The 25,054-nt window shown below is 46.9% G+C and overlaps 1 protein-coding gene across 1 annotated transcript in view; it reads right to left on the reverse strand.

Moving 5' to 3' along the window:
* The window catches only part of stpg2 (sperm-tail PG-rich repeat containing 2), a 295,396-nt gene extending 271,266 nt beyond the window's left edge, over positions 1-24,130 (reverse strand). The window contains exons 1-5 of the mRNA XM_067994494.1: positions 23,831-24,130; positions 23,468-23,645; positions 14,244-14,350; positions 11,219-11,380; positions 9,536-9,685 (exon numbers count right to left, since the gene is read on the reverse strand). Coding sequence (XP_067850595.1) covers positions 9,536-9,685; positions 11,219-11,380; positions 14,244-14,350; positions 23,468-23,591 — 543 coding nt within the window. The 5' untranslated portion in view covers positions 23,592-23,645; positions 23,831-24,130. The remainder of the gene's footprint in view (positions 1-9,535; positions 9,686-11,218; positions 11,381-14,243; positions 14,351-23,467; positions 23,646-23,830) is intronic.
* Positions 24,131-25,054: the final 924 nt, after the last annotated feature.

The following is a 25,054-nucleotide window of genomic DNA, read 5'->3' on the forward strand; positions in this document are numbered from 1 at the left end:
GAAGGGGTAGATTTAGAGAAGATGTTTCCACATGTGGGGGGGGAATCCAGAACTACGGGTCATAAATATAAGATAGTCACTAATAAATCCAACAGAGAATTCAGGAGAAACGTCTTTACCCAGAGAGTGGTTGGAATGTGGAACTCGCTCCCACAAGGAGTAGTTGAGGCGAATGGAGTAAATTTCACGTTGCACACGCGGGAGCTGGTGAGCATGTCGGACAGTCTGGGGTAGATTTTAACTCTCAGCAGGAGGCAGAAAGTGGGCGGTTGTGGGTGAGCTGCCCCGTTATTCACCCTGTCCGATTTTCCTTTCCAGCATTAATTGCTGCTGCCAGAAAACCGATTCTGCGTATTTACGTTCCAGGCGCCGAGCCCCTGCAGTCCAGGGAGCACAAATCGGAAATTTAGGCATTTGGGCAGAAAACCCCCCAACTGTGCCTGCCTGACCTCTATGCCTGAATTTAAGATAAGCTTATCCAGAGCACAAATTCATAAGAGCCGACCCCACAATGTCGTTCCTCGTGTAGCTTGGCATTGCACGGCAAGAAGACGGGACGTCCATTATAAAGGATGTGGTGGCAGGACATTTAGAAAATATCATTGGGATTAGACAAAGTCAACATGGATTTATGAAAGGGAAATCATGTTTGACAAACCGACCGGAGTTTTTTTGAGGATGTAACTGGTAGAATAGATAAGGGAGAACCAGTGGATGTGGTTTATTTGGATTTTCAGAGGCCTTTGATAAAGTCCCACATAAGAGGCTAGTGTGCAAAATTAAAGCACATGGGATTGGGGGTAATATACTGGCATGGATTGAAAATTGGTTAACAGACAGAAAATAGAGAGTAGGAGTAGGAGCCCGAGTAAAATTGGAGTCAATGGGAATCAGGGGGAAAACTCTCCAGTGGCTGGACTCATACCTAGCACAAAGGAAGATGGTAGTGGTTGTTGGAGGCCAATCATCTCAGCCCCAGGACATTGCTGCAGGAGTTCCTCAGGGCAGTGTCCTAGGCCCAACCATCTTCAGCTGCTTCATCAATGACCTTCCCTCCATCATAAGGTCAGAAATGGGAATGTTCGCTGATGATTGCATAGTGTTCGGTTCCATTCGCAACCCCTCAGATAACGAAGCAGTCCGTGCCCGCATGCAGCAAGACCTGGACAATATCCAGGCTTGGGCTGATAAGTGGCAAGTAACATTTGCGCCACACAAGTGCCAGGCAATGACCATCTCCAACAATAGAGAGTCTAACCACCTCCCCTTGACATTCAACGGCATTACCATCGCCGAATCCCCCACCATCAACATCCTGGGGGTCACCATTGACCAGAAACTTAACTGGACCAGCCATATAAATACTGAGGCTACAAGAGCAGGTCAGAGGCTGGGTATTCTGCGGCAAGTGACTCACCTCCTGACTCCCCAAAGCCTTTCCACCATCTACAAGGCACAAGTCAGGAGTGTGATGGAATACTCTCCACATGCTTGGATGAGTGCAGCTCCAACAACACTCAAGAAGCTCGACACCATCCAGGACAAAGCAGCCCGCTTGATTGGCACCCCATCCACCACCCGAAACATTCACTCCCTTCACTACCGGCGCACCATGGCTGCAGTGTGTACCATCCACAGGATGCACTGCAGCAACTCGCCAAGGCTTCTTCGACAGCACCTCCCAAACCCACGACCTCTACCACCTAGAAGGACAAGGGCAGCAGGTACATGGGAACAACACCACCTGCACATTCCCCTCCAAGTCACACACCATCCTGACTTGGAAATATATCGCCGTTCCTTCATCGTCGCTGGGTCAAAATCCTGGAACTCCCTTCCTAACAGCACTGTGGGAGAATCTTCACTGCACGAACTGCAGCAGTTCAAGAAGGCGGCTCACCACCACCTTCTCAGGGGCAATTAGGGATGGGTAATAAATGCTGGCCTCGCCAACAACGCCCACATCCCATGAATGAATTTAAAAAAAGGAATAAGTGGATCTTTTTCGGGGTGGCAGGTGGTGACTAGTGGGGTACCGCAGGGATCAGTGCTTGGGCCCCAGCTATTCACAATATATATCAATGATTTGGATGAAGGAACCAAATGAAATATTTCCAAGTTTGCTGATGACACAAAACTAGGTGAGATCATGAGTTGTGAGAAGGATGCAAAGAGGCTTCAAGGCGATTTAAACAAGTTGAGTGAGTGGGCAAATACATGGCAGGTGCAGTATAATGTGGATAAATGTGAAGTTATCGACTTTGGAAGGAAAAACAGAAAGGCAGAGTATTATTTAAATGGTGATAGATTGGGGAATGTTGATGTACAAAGGGATCTGGGTGTCCTTGTACACCAGTCACTGAAAGCAAACATGCAGGTGCAGCAAGCAGTTAGGAAGGCAAATGGTATGTTGGCCTTCATTACAAGAGGATTTGAGTATAGCAGCAAGGATGTCTTACTACAGTTATACAGGGCCTTGAGGAGACCACACCTGGAGTCTTTGGTCTTCTTACCTAAGAAAGGATATACTTGCCATCGAGGGAGTGCAGCGAAGGTTCACCAGACTGATTCCTGGGATAGCAGGACTGTCGTATGAGGAGAGATTGGGTCGACTCGGCCTGTATTCACTCGAGTTTAGAAGAATGAGACATATAAACATATAAAATTCTGACAGGGCTAGACAGACTGGATGCAGGGAGCACAAAATCCAGGCTAACACTCCCAGTGCAGTACTTGGGGAGTGCTGCATTATCAGAGGTGCTGTCTTTCAGATGAGACGTTAAACCGAGGCCCCATCTGCTCTCTCAGGTGGACCTAAAGGATTCCATGGCACTATTCCGAAGAAGAGCAGGGGAGTTCTCCCTGGCCAATATTTATCCTTTGACCAAAATCACTAAAACAGATTATCTGGTCATTATCACGTTGCTGTTTGTGGGACCTTGCTGTGCGCAAATCGGCTGCTGTGTTTTCTGCATTACAGCAGTGACCACACTGCAAAAAAAAATACTTCATTAGCGTGAGGCACTTTGGGACGTCCTGAGGTTGTGAAAGGTGCTATACAAATCCAAGTTTGTTCTTAACGGGAAAAACCTTTACTCAGAAACAAACGCAAGTAACAAGGACTCTTGAGCAAACAGTGCTGTAGCCTTCGGATTCAGACTGCCTACAGTAGACAATAAGAGTTACTGCTGCTTTAATCTGGTTTACAGAAGACCGGACACAGTTTGATGCCTAATCTAAATCCTATATTGCCATCGTTCAGCACACTGAACAGTTTTACTTTGAATATCTCTACTGCCATCTGCTGAGGTACATCTATAATGCACCAACATTGTCGCCCGATTTTATTCTCTTCCCCCTCCTCTCCTTGCTGGGATACAGTCCCACGAGCACCGGTCCCTCTCTCCAATATCTCACCTAAAGTGGCCTTTATTCACGTGCATGCCTCGAAAGCGGCTATTCAACTAAGGGAGGAGGATGGGCAACAACGGCCGGGCCTGATCCTGTCCTCAACCGACATTTCACCCTCAAGATATATAGCTGCCTCCTGTATATCGCACTTTTCACAACCTCACAGCCCTTTACAGCCAATGAAATATTTCTGAAGTGTAGTCACTGCTGTAATGGAGGAATCGCGGCAGCCAAGGAAGGGCAGCAAGATCCTACAAACAGCAATGTGACAATGACCAGATGATATGTTTTTTTTTAAAACTGATGTTGGTTGAGGGATAAATATTGGCCAGGACACCAGGGAGAATTCCCCTGCTCGTCTTCAAAATAGCAGAAATGACATCTTTTACATCCACCCGAGAGGGTAGATGGGGCCTCGGATTAGCATCTCATTTGAAAGACATACGAGCATACGAATTAAGAGCGGGAGTAGGCCATTCGGCCCCTCGAGCCTGCTCTGCCATTTGATGAGATCATGGCTGATTTGATTGTGACCTCAACCCTACTTTCCCGTCTACCTACTATAACCTTTGACTCCCTTGTTAATCAGGAATCTATCTAACTCAGCCTTTAAAATATTCAATGACCCTGCCTCCACCTCTCTCTGGGGAAGGCAGTTCCACAGACTCACGACCCTCCGAGAGAAAAAATTTCTCCTCATCTCCGTCTTAAATGGGAGACCCCTTATTTTTAAACTGTGGCCCCTAGTCCTGGTCTCTCCCACAAGGGGAAACATCCTCTCAGCATCTACCCCTTCAAGACCCCTCAGGATCTTATATGTTTCAATAAGATCACCTCTCATTCTTCTAAATGCCAATGGACAGAGGCCCAACTTGTCCAACCTTTCCACATAAGATAACCCCCTCATCCCAGGAATCAGTCGAGTGAACCTTCTCTGAACCGCCCCTAAAGCAATTACGTCCTTTCTTAAATGAGGAGACGGCACCTCCGACAGTGCAGCACTCCCTCAGTACTGTACTGGGTGCGCCAGCCTGGATTTTGTGCTCAGGTTTCTAGAGGGAGACTTGAACCCACGACCTTCTGTCATCGGAGGTAAGAGTGCTACCCACCGAGCCACTTCTGCCACCAGAAGGGTGATTCCTGCTCCTCCTGGCCGACAAAGAACCTTTAATAAGATTTTTAAAAATCAACTAAACTTGGTCGTTCCGTGTCCAGCTCCTGCCTGCCGAGACTACGGATTCAAGACTGTGTGGCCCTTAGTCGGATCATCAGAAATGTGGCCCGACCCCTCCTCTGGTATCTTAAAAACCCCCCTCTCCCCGACACCGTTCCCGCCGGGTTTGGTGGGGGGGTGGTTAAAATCAGGCCGTTCGTTTTTATTTCTGTGGGGCCAGGAGGAGCAGGAGTGCTGCTTCTATGCCCACAGAAAGACCTTCAGCATGCTGTCAGCGCCTGCGAGGTCACCTCCCCACCCCACCCCACCCACCCCTGGATTCCCTCGCCCTCCCCTCCCCATCCAAGGTCCGACCTGCCAGCTCAGCACGCGAGCCGGCTGATTTCCCGCTGTCCCACAACCAGCTCCGCCAACCTCAACAACAACAAACACCTGCATTTATATAGCGCCTTCAATGTAGTAAAATGTCCAAAGCCGCTTCACAGGAGCGTAATCAGACAAAATTTGACACTGAGCCAAATAAGGAGATGTTTGGTCACCAAAAGCTTGGTCAAGGAAATAGGTTTGAAGGAGCATCTTAAAGGAGGAGAGAGAGGTAGAGAGGTGGAGAGGTTTAGGGAGGGAATTCCAGAGCTTAGGGCCTAGGCGGCTTGAAGGCACGGCCGCCAATGGTGGAGCGATGAAAATTGGGGATCTGCAAGAGGCCATAACAGGAGGAGCGCAGAGATCTCGGAGGACTGTAGGGCTGGAGGAGGTTACAGAGATAGAGAAGAGGCGAGTCCACGGAGGGATTTGAAAACAAGAATGAGAATTTTAAAATCGAGGCTTTCCCGGGCCGGGAGCCAATGTAGGTCAGCGAGCACAGGGGTGATGGGTGAACGGGACTTGGTACGAGTTAGGACACGGGGATTTTGGACAGAAATCAAAGATTGCCCCCATTTAACCCAGATTATGATAACAGACCTTGGTATAACTGATGTTATTATTTCTCATGAAGGGTCACACCTGAAGCATGAATTTACCTTTCCAATGCTGGTTGACCTGTGATGCTTTTCCCAGCATTTTCTGTTTGTAGTTTGGATTTCCAGCATTCATGGGTGTTTTTTATTCCACTTATCTCCACTGAATGATTCAGGTTCTTCCAGCCCTACAGCCACAGTGGGCAAGTTCCCATTTCTCAAAACAGCATTATAGTATACATTACTCACAAGGGTAACTTCATACTCTGATGGGAAGCCTAGTGTTGGCAGAATCCATGATGTACGGCCTAATCCTGTTCAATGGAGTTTGACTTATTATCTCAAAGATCAACCAAATAGAATCAAACCCTTTTTAAAATCGAATTCTTCGGACTGTAATTTCACTCCAAGGCCATTTAGGACCAAACTGTCTTCATCCTTTCCCTTCAATTTTCAAAATTTGTTCCGACAAGGAATTTCCACAGGCGAGGGGCCAGACCAACGCAAAACAAAAGTTCTCCTTTCTCAGGTGCCCCGCGCCTTTTCTGGCTTGCTCCAATCCCTTTCTCTCGTGTGAACGTCTTCTGTAAGCAGCTGTCTCCTGCAAACCAAAACCTGCGACCTTTATTCTCTACCTCTGAAGTCAGAAGGTCGTGGGTTCGAGCCCCACTCCAGAGACTTGAGCGCAAAATCTAGGCTGACACTCCCAGCGCTGGTACTGAGGGAGCTCTGCACTGTCGGAAGTGCCGCGTTCGGATGAGACGTTAAACTGAGGGCCCCGTCTGCCCTCTCAGGTGGAACGTAAAAGATTCCATGGCACTATTTCGAAGAAGAGCAAGGGAGTTCTCCCCGGTGTCCTGACCAATATTGATCCCTCAACCAATATCACTTAAAACAGATTATCTGGTCATTGGTGTTTGCGGGAGCTTGCCATGTGCAAATTGGCTGCTGCGTTTCCTACATTACAACAGTGACTACAGTTCAAAAGCACTTTGGGACGTCCCGAGGTCTTGAAAGGCGCTATAGAAATGCAAGTTCTTTCTTTTATCTTTTTTACCAATCGGAGTTGGCATAACCCGGGTCTAACAATGAACCCCGAGGACAGTAAACTGTTTACTGAAGAACACATGGGGTGCCCACTGCGTTGGGGGGGGGGGGGGAAGACAGGAAATATCACAACGCTAGTGCACTTTGCAACAGTGGCTACACTTCAAAAAAAACGTAATTGGCTGTAAAGCGCTTTGGGACGTCCTGAGGTCGTGAAAGGTGCTCTATAAATGCAAGTACGTTCTTTATTTTGTTCTTACAGCCAGGCTTGATTAAGCATATGACATCAATCCTGTATGCACTCCGCTGAATAGCCAAAGATAAGAAAGGGACAGGTAACAAAATCTTTCCACGCACGGAATATTCTGTCGCCATTTTACTGCGATTGGGCCTGCAGTTCTACAATCCTTTTCAAATTTACAGCTGGTGTCTCCCACACAAGTATGTTGCTTGAAAGGTTATGATTTGCTGTGTCGTTCTATCACAGTGCTGAAAGTATAAGAAGTATAAAATATTTCGGGCACACGCTCTCATTTCCATAACCTTCTTCAGCGGACTAGCAGGCACCAGTGAAAGATGCTCATAAAAATAATTCTGACCGAGTCTCCAGTAAGCCAATATGGTTTGAAAATCTTTAAGATATTAAACCTTAGAGAGGCTATTCCTTTCATGAGTCCAAACACGACAACAACAGCAACAGCTTGCATTTATACAGCACCTTTAACATAGTAAAATGTCCCAAGGCGCTTCACAGGAGTGATTATCAGACAAAATTTGACACCGAGCCACATAAGGAGATATTAGGACAGGTGACCAAAAGCTTGGTCAAAGAGGTAGGTTTTAAGGAGCGTCTTAAAAGGAGGAGAGAGGTGAGGAGAGGTTTACGGAGGGAATTCCAGAGCTTAGAGCCGAGGCAGTGAAGGCACAGCTGCCAATGATGGAGCGATGAAAATTGGAGATGCGCGAGTGGCAAGAATTGGAGGAGCGCAGAGATCTCTTAAAAACATGGAACAACATTATGTACCATTTTCTCTTTCAAATGCTGAAGTTGCATTACCGAGCTGATGGAAGACATGAGCTACAGGTGGCATCCATGTTGAATTTCTAAAAGCTGCTCTCGGAGAGGGGAGAACAGCAAAGGTCTTGGAGAACATTGCCAAGAGCCGCCAACTTGCCTTTGAGCTGCCCTCTGAGGCCTGGTGAAAAAGAGTCAATTTGAGGCAAGCAAAGGAGAGCTCTGCCTCGGCCCAGAGCTCTGGAATTCCCTCCCTAAACCTCTCTGCATCTCTAGTTCTCTCTCCTCTTTTAAGATGCTCCTTAAAACCAAGCTTTTCGTCATCTGTCCAAATATCTCCTGATGTGGCTCAGTGTCAGATTTTGTCTGATAATCGCTACTGTGAAGTGCCTTGGGATGTTTTTACTACATTGAAGGTGCTATATAAATGCAAGTTGTTGTTGTTGACCCTAACCGTGGGAGACAGTGATCCTAACCCTGGGAGACAGTGATCCTAACCCGATGGGCAGTGACCCTAACCCTGGGAGACAGTGATCCTAACCCTGGGAGACAGTGACCCTAACCCTGGGAGACAGTGACCCTAACCCTGGGAGACAGTGACCCTAACCCTGGGAGACAGTGACCCTAACCCTGGGAGACAGTGATCCTAACCCTGGGAGACAGTGATCCTAACCCGATGGGCAGTGACCCTAACCCTGGGAGACAGTGATCCTAACCCTGGGAGACAGTGATCCTAACCCGATGGGCAGTGACCCTAACCCTGGGGGGCAGTGACCCTAACCCTGGGTGGCAGTGACCCTAACCCTGGGGGGCCCTGGGAGACAGTGACCCTAACCCTGGGAGACAGTGACCCTAACCCTGGGAGACAGTGACCCTAACCCTGGGAGACAGTGATCCTAACCCTGGGAGACAGTGATCCTAACCCTGGGAGACAGTGATCCTAACCCGATGGGCAGTGACCCTAACCCTGGGAGACAGTGATCCTAACCCTGGGAGACAGTGATCCTAACCCGATGGGCAGTGACCCTAACCCTGGGGGGCAGTGACCCTAACCCTGGGTGGCAGTGACCCTAACCCTGGGGGGCAGTGACCCTAACCCTGGGGGGCAGTGACCCTAACCCTGGGGGGCAGTGACCCTAACCCTGGGAGGCAGTGACCCTAACCCTGGGAGGCAGTGACCCTAACCCTGGGGGGCAGTGACCCCAACCCCGGGAGCAGTGACCCCAACCCCGGGAGCAGTGACCCCAACCCCGGGAGCAGTGACCCCAACCCCGGGAGCAGTGACCCCAACCCCGGGAGCAGTGACCCCAACCATGGGAGCAGTGACCCTAACCCTATGGGCAGTGAGCCTAACCCTGGGAGACAGTGACCCTAACCCTATGGACAGTGAGCCTAACCCTGGGAGACAGTGACCCTAACCCTGGGAGACAGTGACCCTGAGCTTGCTGATATCAGTGGTTTTGGAGAGGTTTCTTCCCGTTGTTGCAGCTTGCCATCGCATGCGGAGTAATCAAGAAATAACAGGCTGGATTTTGCTTCTGTGAGGAATGCAGAACAGTTGTGAATTTAAATGAGGTTGCAGAATATTATAAGGATCAAGGTAGATCCGCTCATTAATTTTGACCTCATATAGCCCTCAAGAAAAGGCTGGAAGCTATGTGAGTGCATGGCAAAAATCCTAGACTTTATCCAGGATCCGTTTAATGGGAGTTGAGAGACTAATCGGGGGGAGATCTTGACTTTGCACAGTAGTGTAAAATGGACGATAGCGAATCGGCAGCCCGTTTTACATCTCTCCAAAATGTTTTATTTCCATTGACTTCACAATCACAAGTCACCAAAAACAGCACACCCTCCAACTCACTGTGAGCAACCCCACGGGGAAATCCACGCACGCTTGGTCGATTGACGTTTGTTGCGGTTACTTACATATTGTGGATTATAGTATGCCGGGCCGAGCAACCCATCTCTGGAAGGTGGCGAGTGCCTAGAGAGAGCTCCACTTTCACCTTCCTCGTAACCGTGGGACTGATTCGACGAAGGGATTGACGGGGCACTGGACGCACAGCTCGCGGCGACCTGCGAAAGAAAGATAAGGAAACCATTACACGTTGCTCCATACTTTCCTATTTTTTTTTTTTAACACACGCTCATATTTTCCTAAAGCCTGAAAATTACTAGCGGCACCAATGCTCGCGGTGCCTAGCAGTGCTGGAGGGTTTCTCAGTAGCAATTTTGGGGAATGTAGCGTTCACCTCTCGCCCCATTTCCCGCTTGCTCTCAAACTGCTGTTCAGGGGAGGTGCGTTCGGGGCGGTGCTATGACGAAGAGGTACATTGGGTCAGGCAACCTTGTTAGTGCCGGTATGATGGGCAACTTTGGTGGCAGGTACAAGAAAAAAGACTTGGATTTATATGACGCCTTTCAGGACCTCAGGACATCCCAAAGAGCTTTCCAGCCAATGAAGCACTTTTGAAGCGTAGTCACTGTTGTAATGTAGAGAAATGCTGCAGCCAATTGGCGCACAGCAAGATCCCACAAACAACAATGTGATAATGACCAGATGATCTGTTTTAGTGATGTTGGTCGAGGGAATAACTATTGGCCAGGACACTGGGGAGAACTCCCCTGCTCTTCCCCGAAATAGTGCCAGGGGTCCACCCGAGAGGGTAGACGGGGCCTCGGTTTAACATCTCATTGGAAAGATGGCACCTCCGATAGTGCAGCGCTCCCTCAAGTACTGCGCGCTGGAGGGTCAGCCTCGAGTGTGTCCCTGGAGTGGGACTTGAACCCACGACCGTCCGACTCAGAGGCAAGAGTGCGACCCACTGAGCCGCAGCTGATACAAGGGACCGCAATCGGGGGCGGGGGCGGGGGCGAGCCAGCGCAACAGCTCCCCAACCAACTTCTCGTACGCGCCCGCCTCAGATCCACCTGAAATCAAGCAGAAACCCGGGTGGGAAAAATTGGAGTACTTCTGAGAGTTACGAAACTTCCCTCCTTTTCCCAAACATTTTCTTTTGGCTACATGTAGTGACACCACAAGTCCCGGCCAGAATGGAGATGATTGGGTAATTGCCCAGTCAATCACACCTGGGCACTGCACTGCTGTAAGCGTCAGTCATGAGTTCTGTTTGCTGTAGTTCGTAGAGGCTCTGTTTAAATAGACTCTGTTTGCTGAGTAAATAGACTCTTCTTGCTGTAGTGCGTAGAAGGCTCTATTTAAATGGACTCTGCTGCAGTTCATAGAGACTCTGTTTAAATAGACCTTGTTTGCTGTTTGCTCAGTAAATCGACTCTGCTGTAAAATAGCCTCTGTTTGCTATGAAATAGAATCTGTTTGCTGAGTAAACGGACTCTGTTTGCTGTGAGTCCCACCCCGCCTCCGACTCGTTGGCTGACACAGTGGTGTCAATGGACACTCTTTTTGTTTTGAAAAATGCCTACGATTCCATTTTGAGATTTAGGCCAGCGTACCCGATCATCACCATCACCGTTTCAATTTATGTTGGCTATCTGCGGCAGCTGCAGATCGTCCACTGAGTAAGGATCTTAATTCAGAGTGCGCGAAGACAAAACCTAAACGACCGAATAGAAGGGATCGGAGCTCACCACTACGCTCTGCGCTTTCCGTGGCTCTTTAGCTGCTTTACCCGCTTTCTCGACGAGGTCCAAGGGGTACACGTCGTATGATCCGGGTCCTGGCATGTCTGCTCCGACCACTTTGAAACGGGTCTCCTTGTTCCTCATGCTCTGCCCTCCTTTAATGTGTTCCTGAAATTCACAACACAGAGTGTACTGTTGCTTTGCGTCAGACTGAACTCAGATTAACAAAGGCAAAATGTTGCAGTGCGCAGTTCGTGGGCAACTTGAGGCCCATGGGAGCAATTTAAGTTCATTCAGGGATGTTAGGGAAGAACAATGGAACATTGAAACAGGGCGAGGCCATTCAGCCCCTCCAGCCTGTTCCGCCATTCAATTCGATCATCAACAAAAATCTATCAATCTCAGTTTTGAAATTTTCAATTGACCCCCAGCCTCAACAGCTTTTTGGAGAAGAGAGTTCCAGATTTCCACTCCCCTTTGTGTGAAGAAGTGCTTCCTGACATCACCCCTGAACGGCCCAGCTCTAATTATAAAGTTATGCCCCCTTGTCCTGGACTCCCCCCACCAGAGGAAATAGTTTCTCTCTAACCACCCTATCAAATCCTTTAATCATCTTGAACATCCCTCAATCTTCTGTGCTCGAGGGAATACAAGCCGAGTCTATGCAACCCGTCCTCATAATTTAACCCTTTGAGCCCCAATCATTCTGGCTCTGATTTCTTACCCATTTGTTAAGTTCACTTTGCAATCTTCAGCGCTGGGAAGGTTCTGAAAAAAAATCATCTTCCAGATACTGTACACAGCAGGAGGGTCTGAGGTTCGGTCTTCGCATGGTGCTCAGGGGCGCCACGCACACAGGCAGACTTGCTTCATATCACGCTTGGGCATAAACGATCGCCTGCGTGCCGCGCCTAGAGGAAAATCAGGCAGAGAAGATCGCGCATCCGTAGCGGAGCCTGCCTGATTTTCCGGCTGCTAATTTACACGTGAGTGACCCTCACCCAATCCAGTTTGCCTCTAGGCGCCACTTCCGGGCGACACTTGCCCACCCAGGAATATATGCCCCACAAGGTTTAAATCCTTCGCTCCCATTAATTTGCGCGCATCTCACAGTCGGTACTAATCGATGCGGGCGTTCTCGTTTAGGATTTATGCACCGACGAGCCAACGGTGCCAAAGAGGAACAGCCCTTCCCAAACCTCCGGGGGGCCACAAGATTCAAACAGGACCAATCAGCGAGAAAGGAACAGGGCTGAGTTGCCTGGGTTTCGTAGGCTGATTTCTAGAGCTCACGGACTGCAAGCGGCCCCGGGGAGCCCCTAGCTTGGACAACAATGCTGTAGAAAATGCCATACCCTTGTTTTCAAAAATATCTCCAAACGTTATCTACAAAAGAGGTTGGGGGACAGGGTTGCACCGATTTGTCAATTTTCACCGCTCTAAGTTTATTCGAGAAAATTTCACTCTGGCGAGAACGTAACAATCACAGAATAAATTGTCATTTTTGGAGAGTATGCATGAAGATCAAAACTATGCCGTTTTATAAGAGCAAGCCGTACAGTGCAGAGGAAAATTGCTGTCACAGGTAAATCTTAAAGAACATGTGGTGGATTCATTTTGTTCGACAGCTTAAACATTCAAATGCTGATGACTAATACCTGTGCGGCCCTATATCATTACCAATGGGTCTCAGGTTATGCAGCTGAAGCAGAATCGCCATTTATTGCCACCAATGCCAACATTTGCTTTAATTCATCTACATATTAAACCATAAAATTTTTTAAAATACAGACGAATCACTCAATGGGATCATTACGCTGTTCAGTGTAATTCTTTAAAACAGTGATTTGTTTATACTTTTGTTCTTGGGGTGTACAGTTTTAGGGAGAGCCAACGTGATTAAATACAACACAAAAGTCTACTGCTCTGAGACATTTTCTGCGTGGCATCACAGAGCTAGACCCACGGATCGTTCTTTGAACTGTAAATGCTGTTTTGCCGGAATGAATATAACCATCGCATAACGGCTCTAATCGTTTGTTTTAAAAAGAAAATGTTACTAAACTCTTTCGATTGTTCACAAAAGAATTTTCTTTGATGTATTTGTTCTCCAGGTGTGAGCGACGCTGGCAAGGCAATGCTTATTGGCCACCCCTTAGTTACCCTGAGAGCATTAAGAGTCAGCCACCTGCTGTGGGACTGGAGTCACGTGTAGGTCAGACCAGGTAGAGATGGCGGGTTCCCTTCCCTGAATGGATATTCGTCAAACGGTTGGGGATTTTTTTATTTTTTTTTTAACGACAATCTGGCAGCTTTCAAGGTCACTTTCTCGAGCTAACCCACTATTTACCAGATTTTATTGAATTCAATCATCGCAACTTGCTGGGATTTGAACTCATGCGCGCGGTACAATGACCATCAGGCCGCCAATGCCCATTTTCACTGGCAGGACTCTTGAACATGACTAATTTTATTCTAAAAGGACAGAAACACAAATATTATAAAAACAAGTCAAGATGGCGGAATGGTCCAATGTGGATCTTTGAATATTTCCATGAAAAGAACCCCCCACCACCCCATAGACAAGCAATGAGAGTTAATCAGTGAAATATGGTTTTTTTTTTATCATTTACACATCCTCTATATTTATTCATAGGTGATCATTTCACAGAGACTTTCAGCATTAATAATCCATAGGAGTAGTGACTCAGCATCGCTCAAATGCATTAAAAATATATATTTACTCTGTCTCTAGAAATGTTTACGCAAAACTGCAGTACTCGGGCAGCTAGTCTTGCTAAGCGCAAAAATTCGCAGGATTCTTTGCGAGGTGTCACATCAGATCGTCGACTTTAACGATCCACAATCCGCAACGGCAAGTACAAAGGCATTGCACGTAGTTGGCACAAAAAGTGGCAATGTGTGTACCGTACTAATGACAGGGTTTGTCGTGTAATCATTTAGAGTTATTCGTTGTATTAATAAGGCAAGCTTATTCTGTTGCATTGATCTGGCAATAACTCGATCTTACCTGCACTGGACTAACGTCATAGTGCTGTGGACCGGGAGCCAACAGGGTACCTGGAGCACTGAATATAGACTCACGGTTTGTCAAAGATAGAAAGGGTGCATATCCATCTGCAATGAGAGGAACTCATTTTACTGGTATTTTTTTTAAACCATAAATTATTTATGAATCTGTATTAAAATGTTATGCAAAACACGAGGGTTAATAAATTACTGTGCAGTCCCTTCTCAAAATCTAGCAAAAGCTTCAAACGGATACTACTGACCATTAAAATCTATTGCCCGTCTGTAGTTGCCCATCAACAGATTGGACCTGGGGGAGAGTTTGTAGGTAAACAGGCACATTATGTGACAGGTTTTAAAGGATAAATTCAGCGATTCTGCACTCCCAGCAGAGGGCTGTGCTCGAAGGACGTGCGGGTCTATGAACTTGGGCTACCACAACAAGAACATGCATTTATATAGCGCCTTTCACGACCTCAGGACGTCCCAAAGCGCTTTACAGCCAATGAAAGTACTTTTGAAGTGTAGTCACTGTTGTAATGTAGGAAATGAGGCAGCCAATTTGCGCACAGCAAGTCCCACAAACAGCAATGTGATAATCACCAGATAATCTGTTAATCTGTTGAATGAAGGATAAATATTGGCCCAGGACACCGGGGATAACTCCCCTGCTCTTCTTCGGAAAAGTGCCAAAAGGGCAGACGGGGCCTCGGTTTAATGTCTCATCCGAAAGGCGGCACCTCTAACAGTGCAGCACTCCCTCAGAACTGCACTGGGTGTGTCAGCCGAGATTTTGTGCTCAAGTTGCTGGTAGTGGGACTTGAAACCAAAACCTTCTGACTCAGAGGTGAGAGTGCTAACACTGAGCCACAGCTGGTGTCAAAACAGTATAAGGTGATTAACAGAGAAAAAAAATGGACATCAAACCAAAGAAGGGTGCGCAAGATGCACAAAAGGCTAGAGTTAGAGGCACGGAGAGTTCAGGGCAGGGAGTGGAGGAGATTACACTCCCTGCCCTGAGTGTGACAGGCCATGGGGGGAATTCAAACTTGAGAATGAGAATTTTAAATTTGAGGCATTGGAAGACTAGCATTCAACGTAGGGGTGATTGGTGAGGGATAAGATACAGACACACAATGGGGGAGATGAGATTGGCCTGCACCCGTTTTGGGCCCATTCAGTTGAGAAATTGGTCCCCCGTGCCTAATTAGCACGGAATAGGAAGGCTGCCGAGGATCCTCATGCTGTTCACCGACAGCTCGCCTAATGGAGAGCGGGAATACTGGGCATCAGTGACGCTATTTAAAGGCAGCCTGCACCTCTTAAAGGGGAGGTGCGCTTTACAATCAATTGCTGTACAGGCGTGAAAAATGCTAGAAGCAGCTGCCCCGAGGTTCCTCCAATTCTCAGATGCTGCACCGGGTGTCCTGGATGGAGGTGAGGTGTTGGTTCCCGCCAGGGCAGGGGAGCTATCAGTGGCTCCTGACCACTCGACACCTATAACTGCATGGAATTTTGAGACGGTCATGAGCACGCACTCTCAAAATCACAAGTTCTCACCGGCTCTTCATGACTGTAACAAATCTATCCAGCACTGGCTCTGTAAATCCAGTCTCCCATCTGCACTCTACGGAAATATCTATAAACTGCCCAATCAATTTTTGGCCTGGATCTACTTTGGCCAATCAAATCCAAATGTTACAACTTCACAATCATAAACCCTGAGCACCTGTTGGACTTTTGAAATCCAAAAAGTAAGCTTAACAACAACAGCTTGCATTTATGTAGCACCTTTAACGTAGTAAAACGTCCCAGTAAAACAAAATTTGGCACCGAGCCACACAAGGCTCCAGGTTAAGCCAGAGCAGAGTGGTGCAGAATTCTACCAACGTCGCAGAGCAGCACAGGTTTTTACCCAAATATTCATTTCCACGACCCAAGGACTGCGATATCACAAGAGTACAAGTGGTCAAGGAGTGGAGAGCCATCGTGAGTAAGCTCAATCAATAACAATGACCAGCAGAATCCTCTGGTCAACAGCCCAGTGGGTCAGTAAATCCCGGACAATAAACCAAATTTACTGCACAACTATTCACGTAATTTATCCTTCTCTTTTGCATGTTAATTTGCAACCAAGCAGTAAGTCCTTACCAAGTCACTGTTGGACAGCAGGGACTTTTGCCTCAGGACTGGAGTCTAAATTTGCATATCATAAACTTGATTCAAGTGCACTAGTGTCACCCTACACATTAAAAGTACTGTACTCCTTTCTATTGCACTCCACATTAATATCATGTGTGCTGAATACATAAATATATTTTTTGTACCTAATGCTTATTTATCTTTTAGTATAATGTAATATATATAATACTGTCCTTACATACTATGTACAGTAAAATTATATACAGTCCAATTCTGGAAAAAAAGCCTTTATTTAATTGCAGAATTAGAATAAATCTTTCATATACTTTGGTGTACTATACACTTGCTTCGTTTTATAATAGGTTCCATGTGCAACGTATGCAATTATTTCGGCTTGAGGGGATAAAAAGGCAATGTGCAATAGTCACTTGGGAACAAAGATAGTGCAGAGCAAGCCTTCAGGAATAAAAGGAGTGTTGAACAGACGTTCAGGAACAGAACTGTAGGAACATGGAAACACAGGAGCACAGAACCATAGGAACCCCCTCGAGCCTGTTCCGCCATTCAATTAGATCATGGCTGATCTGTATCTTAACTCCATCTACCCGCCTTGGTTCCGTAACCCTTAATACCCTTGCCTAACAAAAATCTATCAATCTCAGCTTTGAAATTTTCAATTGACCCCCAGCCTCAACAGATTTTTTGGGGGAGAGAAATGTGTGGAACAGGTGTTCAGGAATAAAAAAAATTGTGGAACATCACAGCAATGGGTGAACCACCACAGTAAATGCCATAGCTGGTCCACTCATACATGCTTGTTTATTTTAACTGAACCCTCTTCAATCTACATATTTTACAGGCTGACTTTATGTTGACCGCACAATAAATGGAAGGCCTTTTCCTCTTCCCAGTTTCCTTCTCTCAAGGCCGACTCGTCAATGTATCTTCTTAATAAATCGCATAAAGATTACATAAAATAACGAGGTTGGATTCGGTCTTTCTGTACGTGAGGCTAAGTTGTGGTTTTGTCAACTTTTGCCGCAATACCAGTTTCTCCAGTAGGTGGAGTGCTGGCTTGGAATCAGTCTTTGCTCTTCCTCGAGTGTCACAATGCTTTTCGCTGGTTACGCACAGCAGTAAAAAAAATGTTGCCCATTACTACTCCTAAATAGTTTGGTGCTATGGGAAAATAGCAGAGGCCACTGCAATTTTTAAGGGAAAAGTAGGTAAACACCTGAAGCAGAGGAAGTGCAGGGCTAGAGGGAGAGTATGAGATAGTGGGATTACTTTTGGAATGCTCTAGCAAAAGTTTGACACAGACACAATGGCCCAAATGGCCTCCTCCTGTGGTATATAAACTGGGGTTTTCTTCGCTCCACCATTGGCGGCCGTGCCTTCAGCTGCCTAGGCCCTAAGCTCTGGAATTCCCTCCCTAAAGCTCTCTGCCTCTCTCTCCTCCTTTAAGACGCTCCTTAAAACCTACCTCTTTGACCAAGGTTTTGGTCACCCGGTCCCAGTGTCTGCTTATGGGGCTCGGTGTCAAAATTTTGTTTGATAATCGTTCCTGCGAAGCGCCTTGGAATGTTTCACTACGTTAAAGGCGCTATATAAATGCAAGTTGTTGTTGTGGTTGAAAGGAAGTGACTGAGAAGTGATCCTTTAGAGGTTTCTAAAACAGTAAACAATGTGGAAAAGATACATCCAGATCAATAAATCATGAGAGTAGGATAAGGGGACACAAACAAACAGGTAAAAAGCAAGTTTCGAACAGATGCCAACAAATCCTTCACACAATAAGTGTTCAACACATAGAAGAGGCAAAAAACCATGGAATCATTTAAGGAACAGTTGGATTCCATGATGTTTGGAGTGCAGGTGACGCGGACGGACGATCGAAGATGCGTCTTCCTCATCTGTATTTATTTTGTCATCTTGCGAGCTGAAGTTAAGGCCAGATCCCAAGCTTGAACGGGTGGTGTGCTGACACACTGCCCCACTTAATCCCCAAACAATATTAACGCGCCTCCACAGGCAGCTCGCCCCATCGGAGAAACCTTTTTCGGGTTACCTGGGCTCAGGTGAGTCCCGGGGGGAGATGGGTGGGGGCAATCCCAACACCTGTGGAATCGAGGGAGCACTCCTGCTCCTCTTGGCTGCACAGGAAGAGGTTTTTTTAAAATGTTTTCCATACTTACTTATGATTGCTGGCCGTGGGGGCTTTTGAAGTATCCCGAGCGAGCCCAGTGGAAACTAATTTCTCCAAGGTGTCCTCAACAAGCGTTAGGCCCCTAATTTACATATTCAAGGGACGCTCCCCACAAGTTCAACAGTGGGACCAATGCCGGCACAGGTTGGTATGATCTGCGCCTGTTTTACACCTGAAAAAATGGGCACAACACATACTAAGGACTCAATTTTGAAATGGTGGTGGGTTGGCAGCAGCAGGTGGGGGGGGGGGGGGGGGGGGAGGTGGAGGGGGGGGGGGGGGGGGAGGTGGAGGGGGTGAAGGTGCTCGTGGCAAACCCGAATAACAAAACTTACCGTTTTCGACGCGATCACATCGTAATTGATCGTAACGTGCTCTCGGGGTTTTGAGCCCGGCAGACAGCCTGATTGATTGACGGGAGGCTGCTGTCGGGAGCCGCAATGTGAGGCGGGGGGGGGGGGGGGGGGGGAGAAAGAGAGAAAGCAAGACGTCATCCGGCACAGGAACGGAAGATCGGGGTGGGGGGGGTGAGAGAGGGGAAGATCGGGGGGGGGGGGTGAGAGAGGGGAAGATCGGGGGGGGTGAGAGAGGGGAAGATCGGGGGGGGGGTGAGAGAGTGGAAGATCGGGGGGGGGGGTGAGAGAGGGGAAGATCGGGGGGGGGGGTGAGAGAGGGGAAGATCGGGGGGGGGTGAGAGAGGGGAAGATCCGGGGGGGGGTGAGAGAGGGGAAGATCGGGGGGGGGGGTGAGAGAGGGGAAGATCGGGGGGGGGGGGTGAGAGAGGGGAAGATCGGGGGGGGGGGTGAGAGAGGGGAAGATCGGGGGGGGGTGAGAGAGGGGAAGATGTGGGGGGGTGAGAGAGGGGAAGATCGGGGGGGGTGAGAGAGGGGAAGATCGGGGGGGGTGAGAGGGGAAGATCGGGGGGTGAGAGAGGGGAAGATCGGGGGGGTGAGAGAGGGGAAGATCGGGGGGGTGAGAGAGGGGAAGATCGGGGGGGGGGAGAGAGAGGGGAAGATCAGGATGAAGACGGGGTGATCGGAGAGGGAGACAGCACTAAAACAGATTATCTGGTCATTTATTTCATTGCTGTTTGTGGGACCTTGCTGTGCATAAATTGGCTGCCGCGTTTCCTACATTACAACAATGACTACACTTCAAAAGTACTTCATTGGCTGTAAAGCGATTTGGGACGTCATCCTGAGGTTGTGAAAGGGCTACAAGAAATGCACAATCTTTCTTACCCCTTTAAGTTTTCCTAGTGAGCTCTTATTATATTGCAAAGTCTTGCACTCAACTGGTTGAGCAGGATTTACGAGAATTAACCCACTTATATGTGGCAAGTTTTAATTGCCTGTAGTTAAATCGATTCCTGGCCCAGATCAGAGACTGAAGTGTGCTCATAGAGATTGATAATTGATAAAGAGTCACATTGGCCAGAGACACTTTTTGCCAAAATAAATATTGCAGTTAATGGTCCTCTGTTGCCTGCACCGATGGGAACAAGAGTAGGCCATTCAGCCCCTCAAGCCTGTTCTGCTATTCAAGTAGATCATGAGTGACCTGTTTACCTGCCTTGGTTCCATATCCCTTAATACCCTCGCCTAACAAAAATCTATCAATCTCAGTTTTTAAATTTTCAATTGACCCCCAGCCTCAACAGCTTTTTGGGGGAAAGAGAGTTCCAGATTTCTTTGTGTGAAGAAGTGCTTCCTGACATCACCCCTGAACGGCCTAGCTCTAATTTTAAGGTTATGCCCCCTTGATCTAGACGCCCCCCACCAGAGGAAATAGTTTCTCTGTATCTATGCTATCAAATCCTTTTAACATCTTAAACACCTCGATCAGATCACCCCTTAATCTTCTCTACTCGAGGGAATACAAGCCCAGTCTACGCAACCCGTCCTCGTAACTTAACCGTCTAAGCCCCGGTATCGTTCTGGTAAATCTGCGCTGCACCCCCTCCAAGGCCAACACATCCTCCCTGAGGTGCGGTGCCCAGAACTGAATGCAGTGATCCAGATGCAGTCTAATCAGAGCTCACCCAAAGTGCCTTCGATAGGTTCACCAAAGCAGAATGCAACAGAGTGCAGCAGCAACCACCATATGATTCTGAGTAAGGGCAGCAGTGCACTGATGTCAACTCACCAGATTAGCAGGTGGCCTATTTCAATGACTCTCTCTAGCCGCGATGCAGCTCCAATACGGTGATGCTTAGAAGGAACCAAAACCTCTATAGACCAAAAGCAGCCGACACAAACTTGATTCACAACCTTTGCAATTGTTGGAACTTAGATATGTACAGTGCCTTTAATGTGGCAAAAACACCCCAAGGTGATTTCCAGTTTGAGACCCAAACAGGAGTAGGTGGGGGGGGGGGGACTGAGCAAGGTGGGCAAAGATGCAGTAAAACAGGTCGGTGATAAAGGAGGCTTTTGAAAGTGGGGAAGGGTGAAACAAGGCAGAAGGGCTTGGGGAAAGTGTGGTGACAAGATGGTTCAAGTCTTTGCCATCTATATTAGGGTGTAGAAAGAGGGAAACATGCAGTAGGAAAGAAAAAAATGAAGAACTCACGTTTATATAGCACCTTTCACATCCTTAGGATGTCCCAAAGTGCTTCACAGCCAATGAATTACTTTTGAAGTGTAGTCACTGTTAAAATATAGGCATGATGTGGAGATGCCGGTGATGGACTGGGGTTGACAATTGTAAACAATTTTACAACACCAAGTTATAGTCCAGCAATTTTATTTTAAATTCACAAGCTTTCGGAGGCTTCCTCCTTCCTCAGGTGAACGAAATGAAATTCGTTTCGTTCACCTGAGGAAGGAGGAAGCCTCCGAAAGCTTGTGAATTTAAAATAAAATTGCTGGACTATAACTTGGTGTTGTAAAATTGTTTACAAAATATAGGCAAACACAGCAGCCAATTTGAGCACAGCAAGATCCCACTTGCAGCAATGAGATAGATGACTAGATAATCTGTTTTAGTGATGTTGGTTGAGGGAGGGATGTTGAGCAGGACATTGCGAGAGCACCCCTGGTTAGACCACAGTCAGAATAAACTGTCTGCAGTTTTGGGTGCCCTATTATAAAAAGGACATTAAAGCAATAGTATATGATGCAGATTCAGCAGGATGATGCCAGAGGAGAGACTTGAGATACCGGGACTATTTCCACTGGAGCAAAGAGGTCTAAGATGAGAGTTAACAGAGACTTTTCACATTATCATGGGTTTTGATAGTGAGTAGAGAAAAACTATTTCCTCTGGTAAAGAGAATTTAAAATTGGTCACTAAGAGAGTGATCAGAGAGGGTAGAAGAAATGCCTTTACACAGAGGGTTCTTTAGAGTATGCAACGCTTTGCCACTGGGATATGTTGAGGCAGAGACCATTGCATCTTTAAGGGAGAACTGAATAAATATTTGAAGCAGAGGAAGACACAGGCCAACGAAGAGTGCAACAGTGGGATTAGTTTTGGATTGCTCTGGTAAACAGAGCTGGCACAGACATGATGGGCCAAATGGCCTCCCTCTGTGCTGTAAATGTCTATAGTTCTTGATCAGCAACAATGTAAGTTTAAAATATACTGCGGTAGAGTTTCTGCTTTGGGCGCAATCGGGAAATTGCGCCCGAAATTGCGCCAGTTGGGTTACAGTTCAAGTTTCCGCTAAAATGAATTTGCATAATCCACAAACGTAAACTCTTCCGTGAACCAGCGCAATCGGGCAGCGTAATAGAACGTAATTGTTTCTTTCTTTTCTTTCCATTAAAAAGTATTCCTTGATGTGTTTAAGAGTGGTGACCTGAGCAATTTTATTAATGGTGCTGAAAATGGGTTTATCAGCAAAAATAAGCATTTTTAATAAGTGTCCAGTCCTCCGCCTGTGAGTAACCTGATTTAAAATCACTGAAAATGTCTTTAAAAAACTAAACTGAACCATTTAATAGTTTCATTGGTGAACACTGATCAGTTTCTTAATAAATTAAATATTTTTTGACAGGTTAAAAACTGTTGAAACGTGCCGACTAGTGCCCGTGCGCCTATGAAAATGAGCTCAATTTGAAGAGCTTCCCGAGCCAGCGCAATTGGCGGAATCTCGCAGTGTCGACCTGGGGGCGTGGCCCGATCCCGGGACGAACTGAATCTTGAACCAGCGTAAAAGATCGCGGAAAACCCGAAAGTAAGTGGGTTCTGGGCGTAACTCACTTACGTTTAAAATTCCGCGATCTTTTGCGCTGGTTGAGCCGATTCCATCCGGGTTGCGCTGGTAAAACTGGCGTAAACGAGCAGAAGCTCGACCCCCAAGTGCTCTGCCTGGTAGTCTGCACATTTTTTAATCACTTTAGTGCAGGGAAATAAACATCTATTTCCATCTCACTGATACAAAAAACAAAGCAATTTCAATTGATTCTCTGTGGACCATAACACCCAAAAATACTCTCTTAAATTCACCCTTTTCATCTGAATACATACTACATGTTTTACAAATACACTATATTGTATCCTCTAAAATGAAAATAAAAACAAGAAGTGCTGGAAATGCACAGCAGCTCAGTCATCATCTGTAAAGAAAGGCAAGTTAACCCTTTTGGGTAGATACACCCTTATCAATACATTATAAGTTCTGACACCCAGAGCATTAACATCCAGCATTTTCTGTTTTCATTTCCAATTTCCAGTATTTGCATTTTTTTTAATTTATAAAATCCTCTGTAAGTTTTATGCCTTGAAACACATTCCTAAATACCGATGTTTGTGTGACTGATATTAAATATTACACACTTACCAAACTCTTCCATTTGTCAGTTTTAACTTGCGACAGTCTTATGTGATAAGAAGGCCACTCTAAAATATATATACATATATATAGTCCTCACCTTCTTCTTTACAAATACCATATTGCCTGCTGTTGCTCGCATTGTAGGAAGCCGGTCCCACATTGGGCCCTGTGCTCCCCTGAGCGAAGGCGAAGATGGTCTCCCGCGGTGCTCGGTCGTACATCTCCTCTCAGAGACACCCGGTGAGGGGAGCGGGACCCGGACAGATAGATTCCCTCTGATCAGAAAAAGGACAAATGTTATTGAAAGCGGCTGGAGGGGGGGGGGAATAATAATAATAATAATAATAATAAAACGTCCACTTCTTCAGTCAACAAAAAAAAAAATCGATCCAAACTTTGCTTTACAAGCAAACGAGATCGGACGACGGCGGGTTTAACAAAAGTACTTTTATACATTTACATTTTTTTTCGAGCCTTTTTGTTTCTCTTTCTATCTTGTTCCCACCGACGGTTTAATTAATCAATTGGTTCGACGACTTGCAGAAAAGGTCCTTGCCCCGACTTGACTACTTTTCAATGTTGCCAGTTAGTTTGCTATTAGTTTCTAAGTGTATCTTATCTCTCTCTCTGTATCTTATCTCTCTCTCTGTATCTTATCTCACTCTGTATCTTATCTCACTCTGTATCTTATCTCACTCTGTATCTTATCTCTGTATCAATTTTTTTGCACCTCTGCTTTTCATTGTGAGATTGTATCCGTTTTTTCTGTGTAGCCGCTGCCATGGAGACGGGCGCGCGCCCCACGTGCCCGCGCCCCCTCCCCCTCCCCCTCTGCAAGTCACTTCCCTGTCCCTGCAGACCGAAGTAGCACTGAGCTTGTTCCCTGGATGGATCTTGATTCTTTCCCCCCTCCCCACAAAAACACCTTATACCCGGGAGTACTTTGTGCTGAGTGCAGCCCTAAGTTCGAAAGTGCTTCCTGCCCCAACACTGACACTCAATTTTGAGGTTTTAAGTGTACAGCACAGTCCTCTACTCTGGCTGATGTCATCACCTTTAATCGCTTTAGGTGGGTAAATAATCTGTTTCTATGGTTGTGATATCTTGTAGAGGGGGGGAGACAAAAAAATCCAGAGGCCATAAATATAAGATAGTTGCCAATAAATCCAATAAGGAATTCAGGAGAAACTTCTTTACCCAGAGAGTGGTGAGAATGTGGAACTCGCTCCCACATGGAGTAGTTGAGGTGAATAGAATAGATGCATTTAAGGGGAAGCTGGATAAACACATGAGGGAGAAAGGAATAGAAGGATAAGATGATGGGGTTCGATGAAGAAGGGTGGGAGGAGGCTGGTGTAGAGCATAAATGCCGGCATAGACCCGTTGGGCCGAATGGCCTGTTTCTGTGCCATACATTCTATGTAATTCTATGACATCACAGAGCCCGTGTGCCATTGGGGATCTGGGGTGGAGAATGTTGCATGGAGCAGTCGCGACCAACGGGCGTTTACCCCATTTCACGGACTCTCAGGCCGCCTGCAATCTCTGCGGCCTGGATGAGTCCGTGTTTCATTTATTCACAGGGTGTGGGAGGCTGCAGCCCCTCTTCCACTATTTAAGGGGGCTGCTCCTCAAGTTCTGGCTGCACTTCAGTCCCCAAGCTCCTGATCTTTGGCCGCCCGGT

The sequence above is a fragment of the Heptranchias perlo genome, chromosome 1 (assembly GCF_035084215.1).
Source record: "Heptranchias perlo isolate sHepPer1 chromosome 1, sHepPer1.hap1, whole genome shotgun sequence".
In the NCBI taxonomy this organism is placed as follows: domain Eukaryota; kingdom Metazoa; phylum Chordata; class Chondrichthyes; order Hexanchiformes; family Hexanchidae; genus Heptranchias; species Heptranchias perlo.